Source organism: Meriones unguiculatus, chromosome 7 (assembly GCF_030254825.1).
Source record: "Meriones unguiculatus strain TT.TT164.6M chromosome 7, Bangor_MerUng_6.1, whole genome shotgun sequence".
Taxonomy (NCBI): domain Eukaryota; kingdom Metazoa; phylum Chordata; class Mammalia; order Rodentia; family Muridae; genus Meriones; species Meriones unguiculatus.
The window spans coordinates 44,044,928-44,062,645 of NC_083355.1; the positions used below are offsets into that span (position 1 = coordinate 44,044,928).

A 17,718-nucleotide genomic window follows, 5' to 3' on the forward strand; every position below is an offset into this window, starting at 1 on the left:
TCACCACGTGGATGCTAGGAACCGAACATGAGTCCTCTGTAAGAGCAGTGCGTGCTCTTAATTGCTGAGCCTTCTCTCCGGCCCCTCCTTCTTTATTTTTATAGTGATGAGTATGTGCTCCCAACCTCAAACATGCTAGGCAAGTGCTCTATCTTTGAGCTATAGCCCTGGTCTCCAGTTGTCTGTTGAAATAATAACAGATACTTACAAGTGGATGGGGGAGCCACTTTGTCTCGCTACAGAGCCTGAGAAGCTGGCCAGTGCAGTAGGGTCCCAACAGCAGCAGTGGCTGAGCTAGCATTCATCAGCCTGGTCTCTGTCAGCGCAGGCATGACTGAAAGTGAAACCCAAGGACCAAAAGAGCCCTGTGTCCACTGTACATCCCACCAGCGATGCTAAACAGTGGGAGTAACCGAGTAACTGGAGCAGGCCTAGGGTCCAGTCAGATGACGCCTCGAGAACATGCCCCGTAGCTCCCTGACTGTCAGGACTTCAGATGTTGCCACACAACGGTGCTCTCTCCTGAGCAAACACCCAAAGTATAGATGAGAGTTACTCAGAATCTAAAATTAGAAATACTCGTAAGACACGGGAAATTAAGATGAAGTAAGGAACTTCTGACTTGGCGCTGGAAGTCTTTCTGCTTGTGGGAAGCCGTCCTTTGTTACACTTGGAAAAGCTTTACTCTCAGTGTGCCTGTTTCCTAAAGTATTGAGTTTCTGTATCTTTTATTCAGCAACAGCAGCTGAGGCTTTTTTCTTAAACATTTCCTTTTCTTTTGCCATTTGGACTGGCTGCTCTGAAAGATCTCTCCCACAAGGGTTACATTCCATCCAGACAAGCTGTGCAGAAGGCTCTCACCACGCCTGCCGGTTCAAGGCTAGTGTGTTTTGAGCTGTAGGCGATAGCTGATAGAAACAGAACTTGAAATGTAAATGTTGAGTCTTGCTGGGCACTGCTGACTTGTCTTAGTATTTTAACTTCTGGCTTGTGTCCAAAAAACAAAAAAACCCAGCTCATTGGTTCACATTTTTCAGTGGATGTGGTTTGCAGAAATCGTAAATAAAAGTAACTTATGTGGAACAGAGCATTTTAGCAAATAAGGTGAGAATTACTCCCTTTGTTTGGCACATTCTTTTGGTTCACAGACTTGGAAAGAAAACTGCTATAAATAAAGCCTCTTTATACTCTGGATTTCTGAATAGGCTACAGAGGAATCAGGGTGAACTCCAGTGATCGTGATCTGATGGGTGCCCATGTGCCCCTCACCAGTGCTGTTAGCCCAGGGTATGGTAGGATGCAGGGAAACACGATGCCATGGGCCAGGGCAGCAGGGAGAATTCTTTAGCCTCTGCAGCAGCTGGACATCTTCCTGGAGCAGGAGCTGTGTTGTTACTATTGCTGAGGCTTCTTGGAGCACCTCCACTCTAGCTGAGGATGCCTTGTTTCCATAGCAACAGCTCTGAATGGTATAAGGTGGCTCACAGTTTCAGAAAGGACTTTCTATAAATAGAAGCTACTTACTTGGATGTTTCTACCATCAGAGGATGTCACCAGAGCCTCTGATTAGGACTCAGATGTATCTCTCACTGGTTTCTGCTTTCTAGAAGGTTCTCTTACTAATGTTGTGGAATGATTCTTTTATTCATCTTTCCATGTATCATTCTTCTCTTTCAGTTACTTACATTTCTTTGTGTGTGTGTATATGTGTACATGTGTAGGCTAGAGGTTGACTTCCTTAGTTACTTTTCACTTTTTTTTTTTTTTTTTTCTGGGACAGGGCCTTTGTGTAGCTCTGGCTGTTCTGGACTCACTTTGTAGACCAGGCTGGCTTCGAACTCACAGAGATCCACCTACCTCTGCCTCCCAAGTACTGGGATTAAAGGCATGTACCACCACACCTGGATGGCTCTTTTTAAAAAATTAGTTTATTTTACAGAGTAGTATATGGATGGAGATCAGAAGATAAGTTGTGAAAGCCAGTTCCCTCCTTCCACGTGGTGGGTTCTGGGAATCAAGCTCAGGATATCAAATTTGGCAGCTAGTGCTTTTAACTGCTGAGCTGTCTTGTCTCCTGGTTCACTTTTTGAGCAAGAGTTTCTCACTAAACCTGGAGCTTACAGATTTTGCTAGGCTGGCTGGCCAGCAAGCTCTGGGGATCTCTCTATTCCTCCCTTGGGCTGGATAACAAGGGCAGCACTGTGCTCAGCTATTGAAGTGGGTTCAGGATCCAAGTTCAGGCCCTCGTGTGAGTGCAGAAAACACTTTATTGCTCGAGCCTCTTCATAGCCCCACCCCTTATCTATCTCTTTCTTTCTCTCTTTCAGTCTTTCTTTCTCTCTCCTTCCTTCCTTCCTTCCTTCCTTCCTTCCTTCCTTCCCTCCCTCCCTCCCTCCCTCCCTCCCTCCCTCCCTCCCTCTCTTTTCTTTTCTTTTCTTTTCTTTTCTTTTCTTTTCTTTCTTTTTCTTCCCCTTCCTCCTCCTCTTCTTTTTCTTCTTCTTTTGGTTTTTAAAGACAGGTTTCTCTGTGTAGCCCTGGCTGTCCTAGAGCAGGCTGGCCTTGAACTCAGAACCTTCCACCTCTGCCTCCCAAGGGCTAGGATTAAAAGTGCATGCCTCCCCCCCCATATTTACATTTCTTGCAGGCTTCCTTTGAAAACTTTTGAAAGACTTGTTCCTTCGGTGAGAGCTTTTCCTCTCAGATCTACCACAGTCCATTTAGTAGACGTGCCTTTCCTGTTTTTTCTTTCTTTCTTTTTTTTTTATGGTATTTATGGCAGGGTTCTTGTTGCTTGTTGTTTGTTTTGCAGTGTAGCCTAGGCTAGTGTCAAGCTTGAGTTCCTCCTACCCCAACTTCCTGAGCGCAGAGATGATCACCACACTATTTTAAAAAGGTTGATTTATGTGTATGAGTGCTGTATTTGCATGTACACTTGCAGGAAGGCATCAGATCTCAGTTGGCAGGAATTGAACTCGGGACCTCTAGAAGAGCAGAAAGTGCTCTTAACCACTGAGCCATCTCTCCAGCCCAACACTCAGTCTTTTCTAAAGATAAAAAAATAAGAGTCAAACTTTTTATGAAGAAATCTTGACTGTCACATGCTTAGAAGATGCTGTTCTCCTCATTGTCCTTGCGGGATGCCTGCAGGTACTAGACTTTGCCGGCTTATTTGCAAAGCTCTTCCCATAAACATCATCACTGACATTTGTATTCCATCAGAACAAGCAGGGAACAGTGTACTGGTTGCCAGTTAGTGAGCCCCTTCTATGAGCATGGCACTCAGATACCCAGCTGGGACTACAGCTTACAAAGACAAAGTCCCTGTTTAAACTGTCCTAAACAAACAAAATGAGGAGGAATTTCTGGGAAGAATCTTGAATAGCTTGCTGTGAAGGGAATTGAACAGTTTGCCAAAAAGCCAACGCTTCGACCTGGAGCAGTACCTGTGTGTGTATCTGTCTGTCTGTGCTGGCTTTGTCTTTTACAGGAGGTCAGCCTCCTTCCCTTACTGGATAGAGGCATTTGTGCCAGGTCCCTGCTGCTTCTCTCCTGTGCCAGTGACCAGTGTGGCTGGATTCCACTCCCGCGTGTACCTCAGGAGGCAGGGCACCCGAAAAGCCTGCTCGCAGTGTGTGGTGCACAGAAGCACGAGGATGCTCTAAAGGGTTTGCTGAGGCTGGGAAGCAAGCTCCGCAGTTTTTTTGTTTCCAAGTATCCATGTTGAGTTCCCAAAGAGGGTCTCAGTAGAAACTGCTGTCCAGACACCCCAAGCTCCGGCCGCTGATCTACTCATAGACACCAGGCAGAGCAGAAACACGGGTTGACGGAAAGCAGACATTTTGGGTGACTCCTTCTGTTTTTAATTAATCTGGATCCAGTTTGAAATGGGCAAATGCCATGTTTAAAGAATGTCCAGGGATGGAGCTAGAATCTTCTCTTGCATTTGCTGGTTGCCCACATAGGATGTATATGTTAGTGTTTTGTTTTGTTTTTTTTTTAAAGAAGAATCTTCTCTTTCCATAGGCCTCACACTTTTTCCAGGTATGAACTGTTTTCTGTGGCGCATTTGACTAGTGCAGGCCAGATAGCAAATACTAAGGTGCGGCTTGAGAAGGGACTCACTTTGTAGAGGGAACGCTTCAGAAGAAACATTTTGACTCTGGAAAATGAATTACATTAAGTTTCACAGTACATTATTATAACAAGCAAAGGCTGAAAAAAATATCTGGCAGACCATTTATCTTTCTTGAAGTCTATGAAATATAAGATGGTGAGAGTCTTGTTTTCTGGAAAGAAAAGCAGTGCCCGAGGCAGAGGTGGTCTGGAGAGGATGCGGGACAGGAGCTCTTTCTCTGAGGCTCGGGTGCTTAGCGTACAACCTGTCCTTTTGCCTTCGGCTTTAAGGTGTTTGGCTATCATCTATCAACATGTCACTGTAACATGACACGCCTTAAACATCACAGAATGCTATACAAGCCATGCCCAAGAAGGGAAGTCCTTTCTAATGGTCCGTCACCTGCAAGGCCTCTGTGGTGTTGTTGACATCATGACTCGAAAGCTTTTAGAAGCCTCCAGTGAGCTTAGAACGTACTGACTCCTCCCTGTCTAGCAGCACCTTGGCATTAAACTCAGTTTCCCAAGCAGATGTTACTGATCTAAAGTGCGATGCTCTGGTTGACTTGGACCCACTGCTTGTAGCTTGTAGTTGTGCCTGAAGTTGGGGGAATGTGAACCACCACTCAACGCTGACATGTTTAATCTTGTGGCACATTACACGAGAGGAGGGAGAGTGGGGGAAGGGAGGACATGGTGCGTGTCAGCTGTGCTATAGCTTTGGCTAGCTTTAGGGAAGAGACCATATAACTTCCCACCAGGGCCAGTTTGTTCTCTGTGTGTGGGTGTCTTGACTGCATGGGTATATGTGCACTGTGTGTGGAGGCCAGAAGAGGACGGCCGACCACCTGGAACTGGGGTTCCAGAGTTGTGAGCTGCCGTGCTCGTGCCAGGAATTGAACCTGGGTCCTCTGGAAGAGCATCTGAGGTCCAGCTGCTGAGCCGTCTCTCTAGACACCCCACGGCCACTTTTGCGAGTGAAAAGGAGCTATTCACAGAGACACACTATCGCCTGCACTTGGGGTCTGAGGCAGTTTAAGGCCAACCTGAGTTGCATAATGAGACTGTCTTCAGTTCGCCACTCAGTAGAGTGCTTGCCTGGCACCCATGAGGGAAGCCCTGGGTTGCTCCCTAGAACAGCTTAAAACCACATGGTAGTAATTACATGTCTGTAATCCTTCTGCTGCTAGAGGCACTAGATTAGATCTTCAAGGTCCTCCTAGGCTACAGAATGAGTTCTAGGGAAGCCGGGGCTCCAGGAAATCATGCTCCAACAAAACAAAGCAATGCAAGGCAACCTAAAAGAGCAATAACAAGAGTAACTTTATTATTGCTACATGGATGCAGTCATCACATAGTGGGGCTATCCTAGCTAATCTGGAATGGACAGTTGCCTTGTGTATTCATGTCCTTTGGTATGTACAACTGTTAGACAGCTAGTAGTTAGTCAGGAACTTCATAAAAGCCTTGGGTTCTATTCTTAGCATGCAAAAACAAAAAGTTATAAGGAACAGTCCTCCTACAGTTATCCGAAGGCCTTATAACCAGCTCCTCCTCCCCTTCTGAACTTACATGGCAGAATATAAAAGCATCTCTCACGTAACAATTGTGCCATTCATCTGCTTTCCCACACCTCCTCAGTCATAGCAAAAAACAAACAAACAAAAAAACTTATGGAAGAATAGTTTGCTGGAGCCCAACAAACTTCCTTCCTTCCTTCCTTCCTTCCTTCCTTCCTTCCTTCCTTCCTTCCTTCCTTCCTTCCCTCCCTCCCTCCCTCCCTCCATCCCTCCTTCCTCCTTCCTTCCTTCCTTCTTTCCTTCCTTTTTTTTTTTTAAGGTCTCTCTAAGTAGCTCAGGCTCACCTCCAACTCAGGGCAATCCTCCTGCCTCAGACTCCCAGGTGCTGAGATTATAGGCATTTGCCACCATGTCTATCTCAATCAGCTTTTTCTGTTAAGGGCCAGATGGTAAGTATTTTAGTCTTTGTAGGCCATGTGTTGTTATAGCCAACCCTTGCTGGCATTGTATGATGAAAATGAGCAAGTTAGGCTGTGTTCCCAAACCACATTATTTACCTACACAAGTGGCAGACAAATCTGGGCCGTTGTGTGCCAGCCCAGCTTTATGTCACTGCTCCTCACCATGTTACCACCGCCTGCTCCCTGTCGTTGTCTCCTAGTAGTCTGCTTTTGTCACGGTTCCTAGCACCGTGTTGTTGGTGGCAGTCCTGTGTCTTAAATCTAGTGTAAGGAACAAATGCTCACCATCATGGACACACACACACACACACACACACACACACACAACTCATGCTGCTTTTGGAGTCTCTTCCACACTGAGTTTCTCACTCTCAAATACACACATGACCTTCAAGCACTGGTTTGGTTTTGGTGATATGGTAGACCTTGGTTTTCTCTGTTGACGGCGGTTTCTCTCTTAAAAGTTTGTCCCCTTCTTTCCGCCCAGACAGCTGGTTGGAATAACTGAGGCCTCCCTTCCTTCGCATTCCCTCTTCTCGTGCAAGGTGCCTGATCAGAAGACACTTGAGTGGTTGAAAGAGTGCATGCAGCTCTGACTGGTTGACTGAGCAGCTGTGTTGCTGTGGTTGTCGCAAGCCACAAAGTCCACAAGCCCTCTGTGTGTGCAGCCGCTGCTCCTCCACGTGCCCCTCACAGATGATGTGGGGTTTATATTGCTTTTGAGTGTGTCCCATCCACCTTTGTGGGGTTTTATTTCCTTGGAAACATTTGGCTCACTACTAACTTCAAATGTACCTTCTGACTGCATTTCACTGGTTTCTAAGTAGGACACCATAACTGTCTTAAGATTTGCCACAAATCTGGAGCCCTGTTTGGCTGGTTTCTTGTTGGTGTTGGTTGTTGACACAGTCTTTCGGAGCCATGTGGATGAGGAAACTGATGCTCAGCAAGTATCCAGAGCTTACCTCACTTCTCACTTCGAGACATCACTGTCTTCACAGGTGTGAAGGCTCATGCACACTGAAAGACAGATGTGTATCCTGTTTCCTATCAGTGACATGTATAGTAATCACTGAAATAGAGAAAATGGTTTAGTTTTAAATAGAAACTTCATGCCAAGCATGGTAGCATGTGTCTGTAATCACAGCCCTGAGAAAAGCAGAGGCAGAAGGATTGCTGCAAGTTTAAGGTCAGTCTGGTCTACAGAGAGTTCTGGTCCAGCCATGGAAGACTCTGTCTCAGAAAACCAAAAACTTAACTTAAATCTTATGATGCAGATTACTAAGCCCATATATGAGGCTTTCACTCCTGTTCTGGTGCAGAGAAACTGTCAGTTCAGGAACAGAGTGAACCAGGAGACTGAACCTGATCATAGCATAGTGACTTGTGCTTACTCGCCTTGCTTCTCGTTTTTTACCACTTTGTTTTATTCTAGGCACTTGAAGAGGCCCAAAAAGCCATTCAACAACTCTTTGGCAAAATCAAGGATATCAAAGACAAAGCAGAAAAATCAGAGCAAATGGTGAGTTTAGGTCTCTCCCTAACGTGTTTGCACCCAGAGCTGGAAGTTAGTTTCATCCAGTCACAGAAATTACCAGCATCTTCTTCCTGCTGCCTGCCAGCTACAGTCACGTACTCCTGTCTGTGAGTGGATCCCAACGGCCTCAGAGGAGCTGCTAGAGCTGCCTCATAGGCCTTGTTGCCCTACAGTTGCAGCCGCTTTCAAATAGGAAGCAGCCCTCCCCCCCCGCCCCACAAATAGTTTCCTAGTCATTTTGTATGTCATTCTCTATGTAGCATGTTTCTAGCATCTGTGTCACAGTTAAGATATCTGAGATGTAGTCTGGTACATAGCACACTAATGCTGGCCCAGGCTCTGGCCCAGGATGCATGCACACAGTTTTCTTTAGTTCCCGCTCTCCACATTTGTAGATGATGTGCTCAGAAGGCACCCTGCTGACCCGGAAGTCAGCCTTCACATCTGCTCCTTAGGAGCCTTCTGGCTGCACTGGGTTTCTGGGCTGAGATTCTAAGTCATGTGATGCATCTGAATGACAGTTCCCTCAACTATGAAATAATAATGCTGTCTGTGTCACAGGGACTCTGAGCAGAGCACCTAAGGATCTGTACTTTCTCAGGAGTATAATACACAGCACCAACCAGTGTGGTTTTTCACATGGCACTAATGAAGGTGACATTTGCTGGAGTTTGTTTTACTTAATTTTGTCTGTTTTGAGTTGGGGTTTTATTTCGTAGCCCTGACCTGGAACTCTGTGTAGATCAGGCTGGCCTTGAACTCACAGAGATCTACATGCCTCTGCCTTGCAAACATTCAGGGTTGAACTCACCCTTTTTTTTTTAATTATTATTTTATTTTTCTCATTAGTTACATTTTGTTAATTCTGTATCCCAGCTGTATCCCTCATTCCCTCCCCAATCTCACCCTCCTTCCCTCCCTCATCTCCTCCCTGCCCCTTTCCAAGTCCACTGATAGGGGAGGACCTCCTCCCCTTTCATATGACTCCGTTTTGTCAGGTATTTTCAGGACTGGCTGCAAAGTCCTCCTCTGTGGCCTAACAGTACTGCTCCTCCCTTGGGAGGTGGGGAGGTCAAAGAGCCAGTCATTGAGTTCCTGTTAGAAATAGTCCTTGTTCCCCTTACTATGGGAAACCAATTGATTACTGAGCTATCACGGGTCACATCCGAGCAGAGGTTCTAGGTTTTATCCTCTCATGGTCTTTGGTTGAGTGTCCATCTCAGAAAAGACCCTGTGCCCAGATATGTTTGGTCCTTGTGGAGCTCCTATCCTTTCCACATCAAACTCCCCTTCTTTCATATGATTCCCTGCACTCTGCCGAAGGTTTGGTTATGAGTCTTAGTATCTATTTTGGAGCACTGCTAGGTAGAGTCTTTCCAATGCTTTCTGCGGTAGACTCCTGTCATACGTTCAATGCATATCCCATTTGTCTTTCTAAATGAGGATTGATCCTCATACCCCGTGTCTGCTTTCTTGATTATCTTCTTTAGGTGTATAGATTTCATTATGTTTATCATATCTTTTAGGTCTATATAAGCGAGTATATTCCATGTTTGTCTTTCTCCTTCTGGGATAGCTCACTCAGAATGATCTTTTCTAGATCCCACCATTTGCCTGCAGATTTCATGATTTCCTCTTTTTTGATTGCTGAGTAGTATTCCATTGTGTAAAAATACCACAATTTCTGTACCCATTCCTCCGTTGATGGACATCTGGGTTGTTTCCAGGTTCTGGCTATTAAAAATAAAGCTGCTACAAACATGGGTGAGCAAATGTCCTTATTGTGTACTTGAGCAAATTTTGGATATATGCCTAGCAGTGGTATAGCTGGGTCTTGAGGAAGCACTATTCCTAATTGTCTGAGAAAGCGCCAGATTGACTTCCAAAGTGGTTGTACCAGATTACATTCCCACCAGCAGTGGAGGAGGGTTCCCCTTTCTCCACAACCTCTCCAGCATGTGTTGTCACTTGTGAACTCACCTTTTATGCTCAATAATAACAGTATGTTTCTAATCTGCTGTGTGGATTATGCTCTCTTTTCTACCCAAGTAGGACACATGGATGGGGACTCAGTACTTGACAAAATCTCTCAAGGTGCCAAGCACAGTGCTAGTTCCTTTATATAAGTTGATTGATGTAGGCCTCCTGATATCCTTGTAGTGAGACTCAGTCATTGATGTTATTTTATTTATTTAATTTGATTACTTATTTTGTAGATAAGGAAACTGATAATCAGCAAGGAACTTGCTAAGATACAATGTGTAAGTGGTAGAGGTCAGATTCAGCCCTATATTTGTCTAAATCTGAACCCACCATATCTTACTCTGTCCTCTTTGGATGCCCACAAATGACCATTGCAGTTAATTGCAGCAAAGCTTTTCATGTGTTTGACCTGAGCACCCCTTTTATGCCCTGGCATTAAAGGTTCTGTTCAGGAGTGGGGTGTGGTGGCACAGGCCCTTAATCTCAGCACTTGGGAGGCAGAAGCAGGCAGATGTCTGTGAGTTCGAGGCCAGCCTGGTCCACAAAGCGAGTCCAGGACAGCAAGGGCTACACAGAGAAACCCTGTCTTGAAAAGCAAAACAAAATAAAACAAAGCAAAACAAAATGTTCTGTTCAGGGAATAACAGGTAGTTCAGCTTGCCCAAAGCAGCACAGGTGTGGGATACCAGATCCTGGGGTTGAAGAGACCAGCGGCTCTGGTGTGGGGCAGGGAGGAAGGGTAGACTCAGAGGAAGAATGCTTAGGATTTGTTGGGTGTTGAATGCAGGGATGAAAAGAGATATAGATAACTAGTTTAAAACCCAGTGGTTGAGCTAGACAGATGGTTCAACAGTTAAGAGCAGAGGACCCTAGTTTGATTCCTAGCAGATGACCTACAACCACCTGTAACTCCAGTTCCAGGGAATCTGATGTCCCCTTATAGGCACACAAATGGCACACAGACATACATGTAGGTAAAACATTTATAAACAAAAAAAAAAACAAACAAAATTGTGGTTAAAGCCTCCAAAACCATAGCCAGGTGTGGTATACATACCTGTAAGCTCAACTGGGGTGGCTGAGCAGGATGATCAAGAGTTAGAGGTCTTGTCTGCATACTGAAGCTCTGTCTTAAAGATAACAGTAGGATGGAAGTGGGAAGCCCAGAAAGATGCAGGATTGCCTTCAGGAGGAAGTAACTTCAGTGTCGGAAGTGTGTGATCAGATTACAGGGTCAGGTGAGTTTCTGAAGTATTATGTCATTCCAAGTCTTTTTTGACCCATGCTCAATATTTTTTTTCCTATAGTGATGACGGTGCTAGAATCCAGGGCCTTGTGCAGCAAAGGCTGTGCCTATGGGAAGGAATTGCCTTTACTAGTGGTTAAACTGAAAATCAGGTCACAGGAACTTAACTCACTATAGGATTTTTCACCTCACTGGAACATATATGTATCTAATGGTTAGAATATTTGTGCTTGGTATTCATGGCACTCCTCTCCTTCCAGGTGTCACAAAACCTGGGAAACCAAACCAAATTGCTATTAAGAAAGTTTCCCCTTGGCTGGCAAGATGTTTGCCACCAAGCCTAAGGGCCTGAGTTTCATCCCTGGAACTCACAATATGGAAAAAGGATAACCTCTTCCTACAAGTTGCTCTTTGACCTCCATAATATGGTACTCATGCATGCATGCACATGTGCACATCCTCACACATACAGAAACACACACATACAGGCACAGACAGACAGAAACACACACACACACACACACACGCGCGCGCGCGTGCGTTTCTTGGTCATTGCAGACTCCATCTAGTAAACGAGCTTACCTGTGTGGTTCTGAAATGGAGGGCTTTCCCCAGCTTCTCTGTTGAACCCACTTCCTCTGACTGGAGGACACTGGTAATCCCACATCATGCCTCATTCTCTCACGTCTGCCAAAACAACTCTGACAGCTTTTGCTCCCCATTATTGCCCTTCTCCTCCTAGGAGGTTACATGTTAGGCTTACCACAGGCACTGGATTTTTATCTTTTTAAAAAATGTGAGCCTGTTTTTCATTTGCTGGAGACCAGGAATAAAGTGCAGCTTCATTAATAAAGACTGCCTCGATGTAGCCAGCCTAGCGCCTGTCGTGGCAGGAGGCACCCAGCACACTTACTGCAGAGGGGTGTGCTAGACTTCATTTCCCTGCGCTATACCCAATGCTATGCCCATCAAGAGTGACAAATAATACATTTCTTTGTACTATTTTTGTATAACCTGAGGGTTTTGTAACCCTAGGGATGAGGAGGTGCCAAATTATAAAACAAAACAAAACCACAATAACAAAACTTTCAACATAGGTTTTGCTAGGTAACCCAAACTGGCTTTAAAATCAGTGTGTAGTACAGCTGTCTGTCAACTTGTGATCATCCTGGCTTGGCCTCTCAGGTGGTAGGATTACAGGCATGTGCCATTACACCAAGTCTGAAAGAATGACTTTAAGAAAGGGGTCATTTACATGTGGTAGATCTAGACCAAAGGGACAGAGCTGGGTGCAGTGGCTCACTTGGGAAGCAGAGGCAGATTGCCTCAGATCAGAGCCAACCTGATGTACATAGCAAGTTCAAGGACAGCTAGTGCTATACAGCAAGACCTTGTCTCAGTGAAAAGAGGTAGAGGGTCAGGGAGATGGCTCAGCGGTAAGAGCACTTGCTGCTCTTGCAAGGAACTTAGTTTGGTTCCCAGCACCCACATCAGGCTGCTCACAACCAACTTAACTCCAGCACCAGGGTATCCAGTGCCTTCTTCTGGCCTCTGTGGGCACCAATATATACATGTATACATAAAATAATAAAAATACAGCTTCTCTTTTTTTTTTTTCTTGCTTTTTTTATCACCCTTAAACATAGGGTGTCTCTATATAGCACTGGCTGTCCTGAAACTCACTATGTAGACCAGGCTGACCTTGAACTCCAGATATTTGCCTGCACCTGCTTTGTAAGTACTGGGATTAAAAGCATGAATCACCGCACCCAGCCCAAAAATATGTCCTTTAAAAAGGAGAAATAAGCAAACAAAACATGTTTTTGTAAATTATTTTAGTTTTGTATTGTGAGAGTGAGTTTTTTCCCCTTATAGGCTAACCTGAAGTTGTTTTAAGTGATTTAAGAGATTTGATTATTATTATGATTTTTAGTAGTAGTAGTAGTAGAAGTACTATTATTTATACAGCATTCTGCCTGCTTGTGCGCCTGCAGGCCAGAAGAGGGCGCCAGATCTCGCTATAGATGGCTGTGAGCCAGCATGCGGTTGCTGGGAAGTGAACTCAGGTCCTCTGGAAGAGCAGCCAGTGCTCCTAACCTCTGAGCCACCTCTCCAGCCCATGTATGATTTTCTTGTAGAGTGACTTGAAGGAGGATTGGAAAGCTTTCTTACCCTTTCCCATTTTTCTCCTGTTGTTTTCGATGTTTAGGTGAAGGAAATCACCCGAGACATTAAGCAGTTGGATCATGCCAAGCGCCACCTGACCACCTCGATCACCACGCTGAACCACCTGCACATGCTGGCCGGCGGGGTGGACTCTCTGGAGTAAGCAGTGGGGGCTTGGCCAGCGGGCCCATGGGAAACGCTCCATGTGAAGGCAGTGGCTTCAGAATTACTCACTTCCCAGCCAAGCCAGCCTCACCATCCTGCCCCACTTTTGGAACACTGACTGCAAGTGTTCAGTCACTTTTGGGGTTCACAGCTAAACAAAAGAGCTGGTGATGTTGCCCAGTGGCAGAGTGCCTGCTTGACATGCCCAAAGCCCTGGGTTCCATCCTCAGAACTGCAAAAGACAGCAGACATTCACCTTAATGAAAGAACGATGGACAGATGACTGAGGAGGCCACCGACAGCCCATGAGAATGACCCTGAGAAACGGGTCATTTCGTGTGGTAGATCTAGACCAGAAAGTCAGACAGAGTGACTCAGCCCCAGTCACTCCCCAGGGCCTCTGCCTTGGCAAGGGTCCCACCTCCCGTTGGGCTGAGTTGCAACTTCACCAAAGAGACCATTTGTAAACAAATCTTTGATGTATCGTTCAACCCACTTTTTTCTTAAACCCAGGTTTTTAAGATTGTGGCTTTCTGTTTAGCACAGTTAGAAACAGTATTGAAAGAAGTTGCTGGTTATTTACCACAAAGTGATGATTCAGAGCCTCCCCCTCTAGCACTCCAGCTCCCATCCATGGTGGATCTCAGGCTGATTCTCCCTGCCCTAGTCATAGTGGAATTTCAAGTGTGTGCAGAGCTGCAGCTCTGGCAGGAATGAAGGGTGCCATGAAGGAGGGAGGCAGGCTGTTTCATTTGTAGCTGCTGCTGGGTGTTCCGTGGTTGGAGAGGATCTCTGCTCTATTGCAGGAGGGGCCATCCAAGGCAGCCAGCCAGTGGGACAGGAAGGACCATCTCCCTTCCTCCTTCCCACTAGGCATTTTGTATTAGCAATTAGAGATGGCAGTGGAACACCGTGGCTTGAACCTGAGGCTCTCCTTGAAATGTCTTGTAAGGGAAGTCATGAATTACACATTTAATATGAAAGCCAACCCCAGTGAAAAAACAGACCTTATTGTTTGCTATGTATAACTGTTGATTTTATCAGCATCGTTTACCTAAGCTTCATTACTCTTAGCGGTAGGGCAAGTTGACATCTTGGATGCATTTGTTTATCATTAGCTTAAAACCACAGACTGTAGTTAACTTGGAATCACAAGCAATCATCCTCTTTTGTAGTCTAGAAAAATGGTTTGGTTCTCCTGTGCGCCACAGTACTCAGTGGTATTTTACACAATGTTTTCTCAAAATCGTCCTCTTCATGCAGTGCCTAACCCAAACCCATGGTCTGCCCAGAGTCCTCTCTTGCCCCCAGGTGCCGCCGAGCATCCGGCACGTGCTTACTCTCTTGTGCCCTGTGGCATATGACTTACATTGCTATTTAGGATGTAGTTTACCCTCCTTGCTGTTATTTGGATGCTTACTTGACGCTCCCTTACTGAATGATGTCACCTTGAGAGTTGGAGCTAAACCCTTAGTTTTTCCTTCTCCGTGCTCAGCACCATACACATCCAGCACTTGGGAAGTTTTACTGATCTGGCTGCGGCCTGTTTTAGAGCTATTGTAGGTTTCTAGTCTCTGTCTTGTATCTTCAGTGTTTGGTTTCTAGTTCTCAACTTCTGTTCTTGCAGGGCCATGACCAGGCGCAGACAGTATGGAGAAGTTGCTAATCTCCTTCAGGGTGTAATAAATGTTCTGGAGCACTTTCACAAGTACATGGGAATCCCACAGATCCGGCAGCTTTCGGAGAGGTAAGATGCCCTTGCAGACATCTTTCCATAAGAAAGGTGGTGTCAGCCGTTTCCCCCACCTTGTTTTAGGAATCGGCGGTTGTGTGACCTCACTCTGCAGTACCCTTTACCTTGTCTTTGGAGGCTGCCTGAGTCAGCTAGTACTCCTGCGTATATATGTGCACAACTCTCCATTGTCTACAGAACCTGTCGGCGGAAGACAGTTATTCTGCTCATGACACTCGGCCAGGCCTGGGTACTAATTCGTCTCTGCTCCCTGTGCCATCAGTTAAGGCAGCTGAAGACAGCACCAGGGAAGTCATTGCCCGTCCTGCCTGGCAGGTGGTGCTCCCTATCAACTGGGATCTCAGCCAGGCTATGGGCTGAGATCTCTGGTGTTGTCACGGGTCTCTCAGGCTTTCTCGTAGTAAGATTGCTGGGGGGGTTAAGTCTAAGGGTGAGTGCACCAGGAGAACTTGGTCTTTGTAGTCACGTGACATCACAAAGCCACTGAGATTCAGGAGGAAAACCATGTCGTCGTCGTTCCCCCCCCCCATTTCTCTCTAATGAATGTCAATGGCACATCGGTAAAAGCCACATGGAATGAATGGATGGATGCTGAGGCAGTTTTAGGCATACACGGTGACACCATAACTTCACATATCACAGTATGAGTTTCTCTTTGACCTTCTTTGTTTCTTTCTGCTGGACTTGAAGTTTCCCTAAAATTTCTTTTAGTTATCTTTTATTTTATGTGTGAGTGAGTTTTTTGCCTACACATATATACATGCACTGTCTGTGGTTCACACATGTGTCTGGTGCTCCTGGATGTCAGAAAGAGGCATCAGATCCCATAGAACTGGAGTTACAGATATTTGTGAACCATCATGTGGATGCTGGAATGGAAGCTGAGTCCTCTGCAAGAGCAGTTGGTGTTCTTAACTGCTGAGCCATTGTCTTAGTTAGGGTCCAAAGGGCTTATACACTTCCAGGTCATAGTTCCTCATTGGAGGAAGTCAGGACAGGAACTCAAGCAGGATTGGAACCTGGAGGCAGGAACATACAGAGGCCATGGAAGGGGGCTGCTTACTGGCTTGTTTCTATGGCTTGCTCAGCCTGCTTTCTTATAGAACCCAGGACCACCAGCCCAGGGATGGCACTACCCACCATGGGCTAGGCCCCTATTGATCACTAATTGAGAAAATGCTGTATTTTTGGATCTCATGGAGGCATTTTCTCAAATGAGGTCCCTTCGTCTGTGATGCCTCTAGCTTGTGTGAAGTTGACACTTAAAACCAGCCAGTACAGCCGTCTTTCCAGCCCCTACCCTTAAATTTTCATCCCAGGTTCAGATCCAGTAAGAAGAAAGACAGATTCTTAGGAGGAAGAAGAGGATTCTGAAGAAGGAGGGGACATAAAGTGCCTTTCTGGTCTGTTCTCTTGTGGATAACAGGAGAAAGAATGTCTAAAAATCCTTAGCCTTCCTCCAGGAAAAGGCAGTGTGAGGTGAGAGGTTAGAGGTGTCTCCAGCAGCACTTTCTTCATTCTGCCCTGTTAGGAAGGCGTTCCTGTTACACATTCCTATTCTTCTTTGTTTTTTTAGTTAATTGTACAAATAACATAAATATACAATTTCTTTTTTAAAAAGTCTATTTATTTCTTTATTATGTATGTGGTGTTTTGCCGGAGGTGTTACCCTGTTGCTCTACATTCCCCTCCTTTTCTTTTGATATTTATTTATTTATTAGATAAGCAGTGTTTTTAGATGGTTGTGAGTCACCATGTGGTTGCTGGGAACTGAACTCAGGACCTTTGGAAGTGCAGCCAGTGCTCTTAACCTCTGAGCCACCTCTCCAGCCCCTTAAAAAAAAAGTCTAAACTAGATGTGGTTGGCTCACATCTATAGTCCCAGAACTCAGAGGTTGAGCTAGAGGACTGCCCTGAGTTTGAGGCCAGCCTAGGCTTTGGAATGAGACCCTCTTTTAAAACAGTTACACAGAAAAAGACAAAGCCAAACAAACAAAAACAAAACAGAACAAACAAACAAACAAAAAACTAAGGCGGTACAAGTTCCCTTAGCTACACTTCAAACCCAGTTGCACTGCCTAGGAGTAACTGCTGTCGGCTCGTTGGCGCTCCCTCTAGACTGTCATCTATATGCTTGCCTGTGCTTGTGAAGCTGCCACATTCCATGTGTGGAATGCCATAGAACAGTGTGTCCCAGACTGGTTTGCTATTTGTGTATTTCTGGATTCCTTATTCCGATTCTTAAAACATAGCTCTTTTCACATTTCTGCAGGTAGAATAGATCGAGGTTCTGTGGTTATATGCATTTACATTTTTAATAGCTACAACTCATTTACTCTCCAGAAAAGCTCGATAGATGCACAGTACCATCTTGTAGTGCTTGAGTACTGGTTCCTCTATGCCCTCAACAAATTTGGTATTGTTGATAATCATTTTAATCTATATGGTAGATGAAAGCCACTATCTGCTTCCTTTTAGTTTCTTTAGTAGCTGATGATTGACCATTTATATTTCCTCTGGGTGGTGTTTAGTTGGCTTCTGTTTGTTTGTTTGTTTGTTTGGTTGGTTGGTTGGTTGGTTGGTTGGCGGTTTGGTTCTGAGACTTGGTCTCACTATGCAGTCCTGACTGCCTGGAGCTCACTATGGAGACCAGGCTGGCCTTGAACTCAGAGATCTGCCTGCCTCTACCTCCTGAGTGCTGGGATTAGAGGTGTGTGCCGTCACAACTGACTCAAATAATAAATTGTTTTCTTCTGTCTCTTTCTTGGAGTAGT

General features: G+C 45.4%; 1 protein-coding gene across 1 annotated transcript in view; it reads left to right on the plus strand.

Annotated features, from left to right (window-relative positions):
- Vps53 (VPS53 subunit of GARP complex) overlaps positions 1 to 17,718 on the plus strand; it is a 130,137-nt gene that overhangs the window by 31,592 nt on the left and 80,827 nt on the right. Inside the window, exons 5-7 of the mRNA XM_060387277.1 lie at positions 7,530 to 7,616; positions 13,070 to 13,185; positions 14,819 to 14,938. Coding sequence (XP_060243260.1) covers positions 7,530 to 7,616; positions 13,070 to 13,185; positions 14,819 to 14,938 — 323 coding nt within the window. The remainder of the gene's footprint in view (positions 1 to 7,529; positions 7,617 to 13,069; positions 13,186 to 14,818; positions 14,939 to 17,718) is intronic.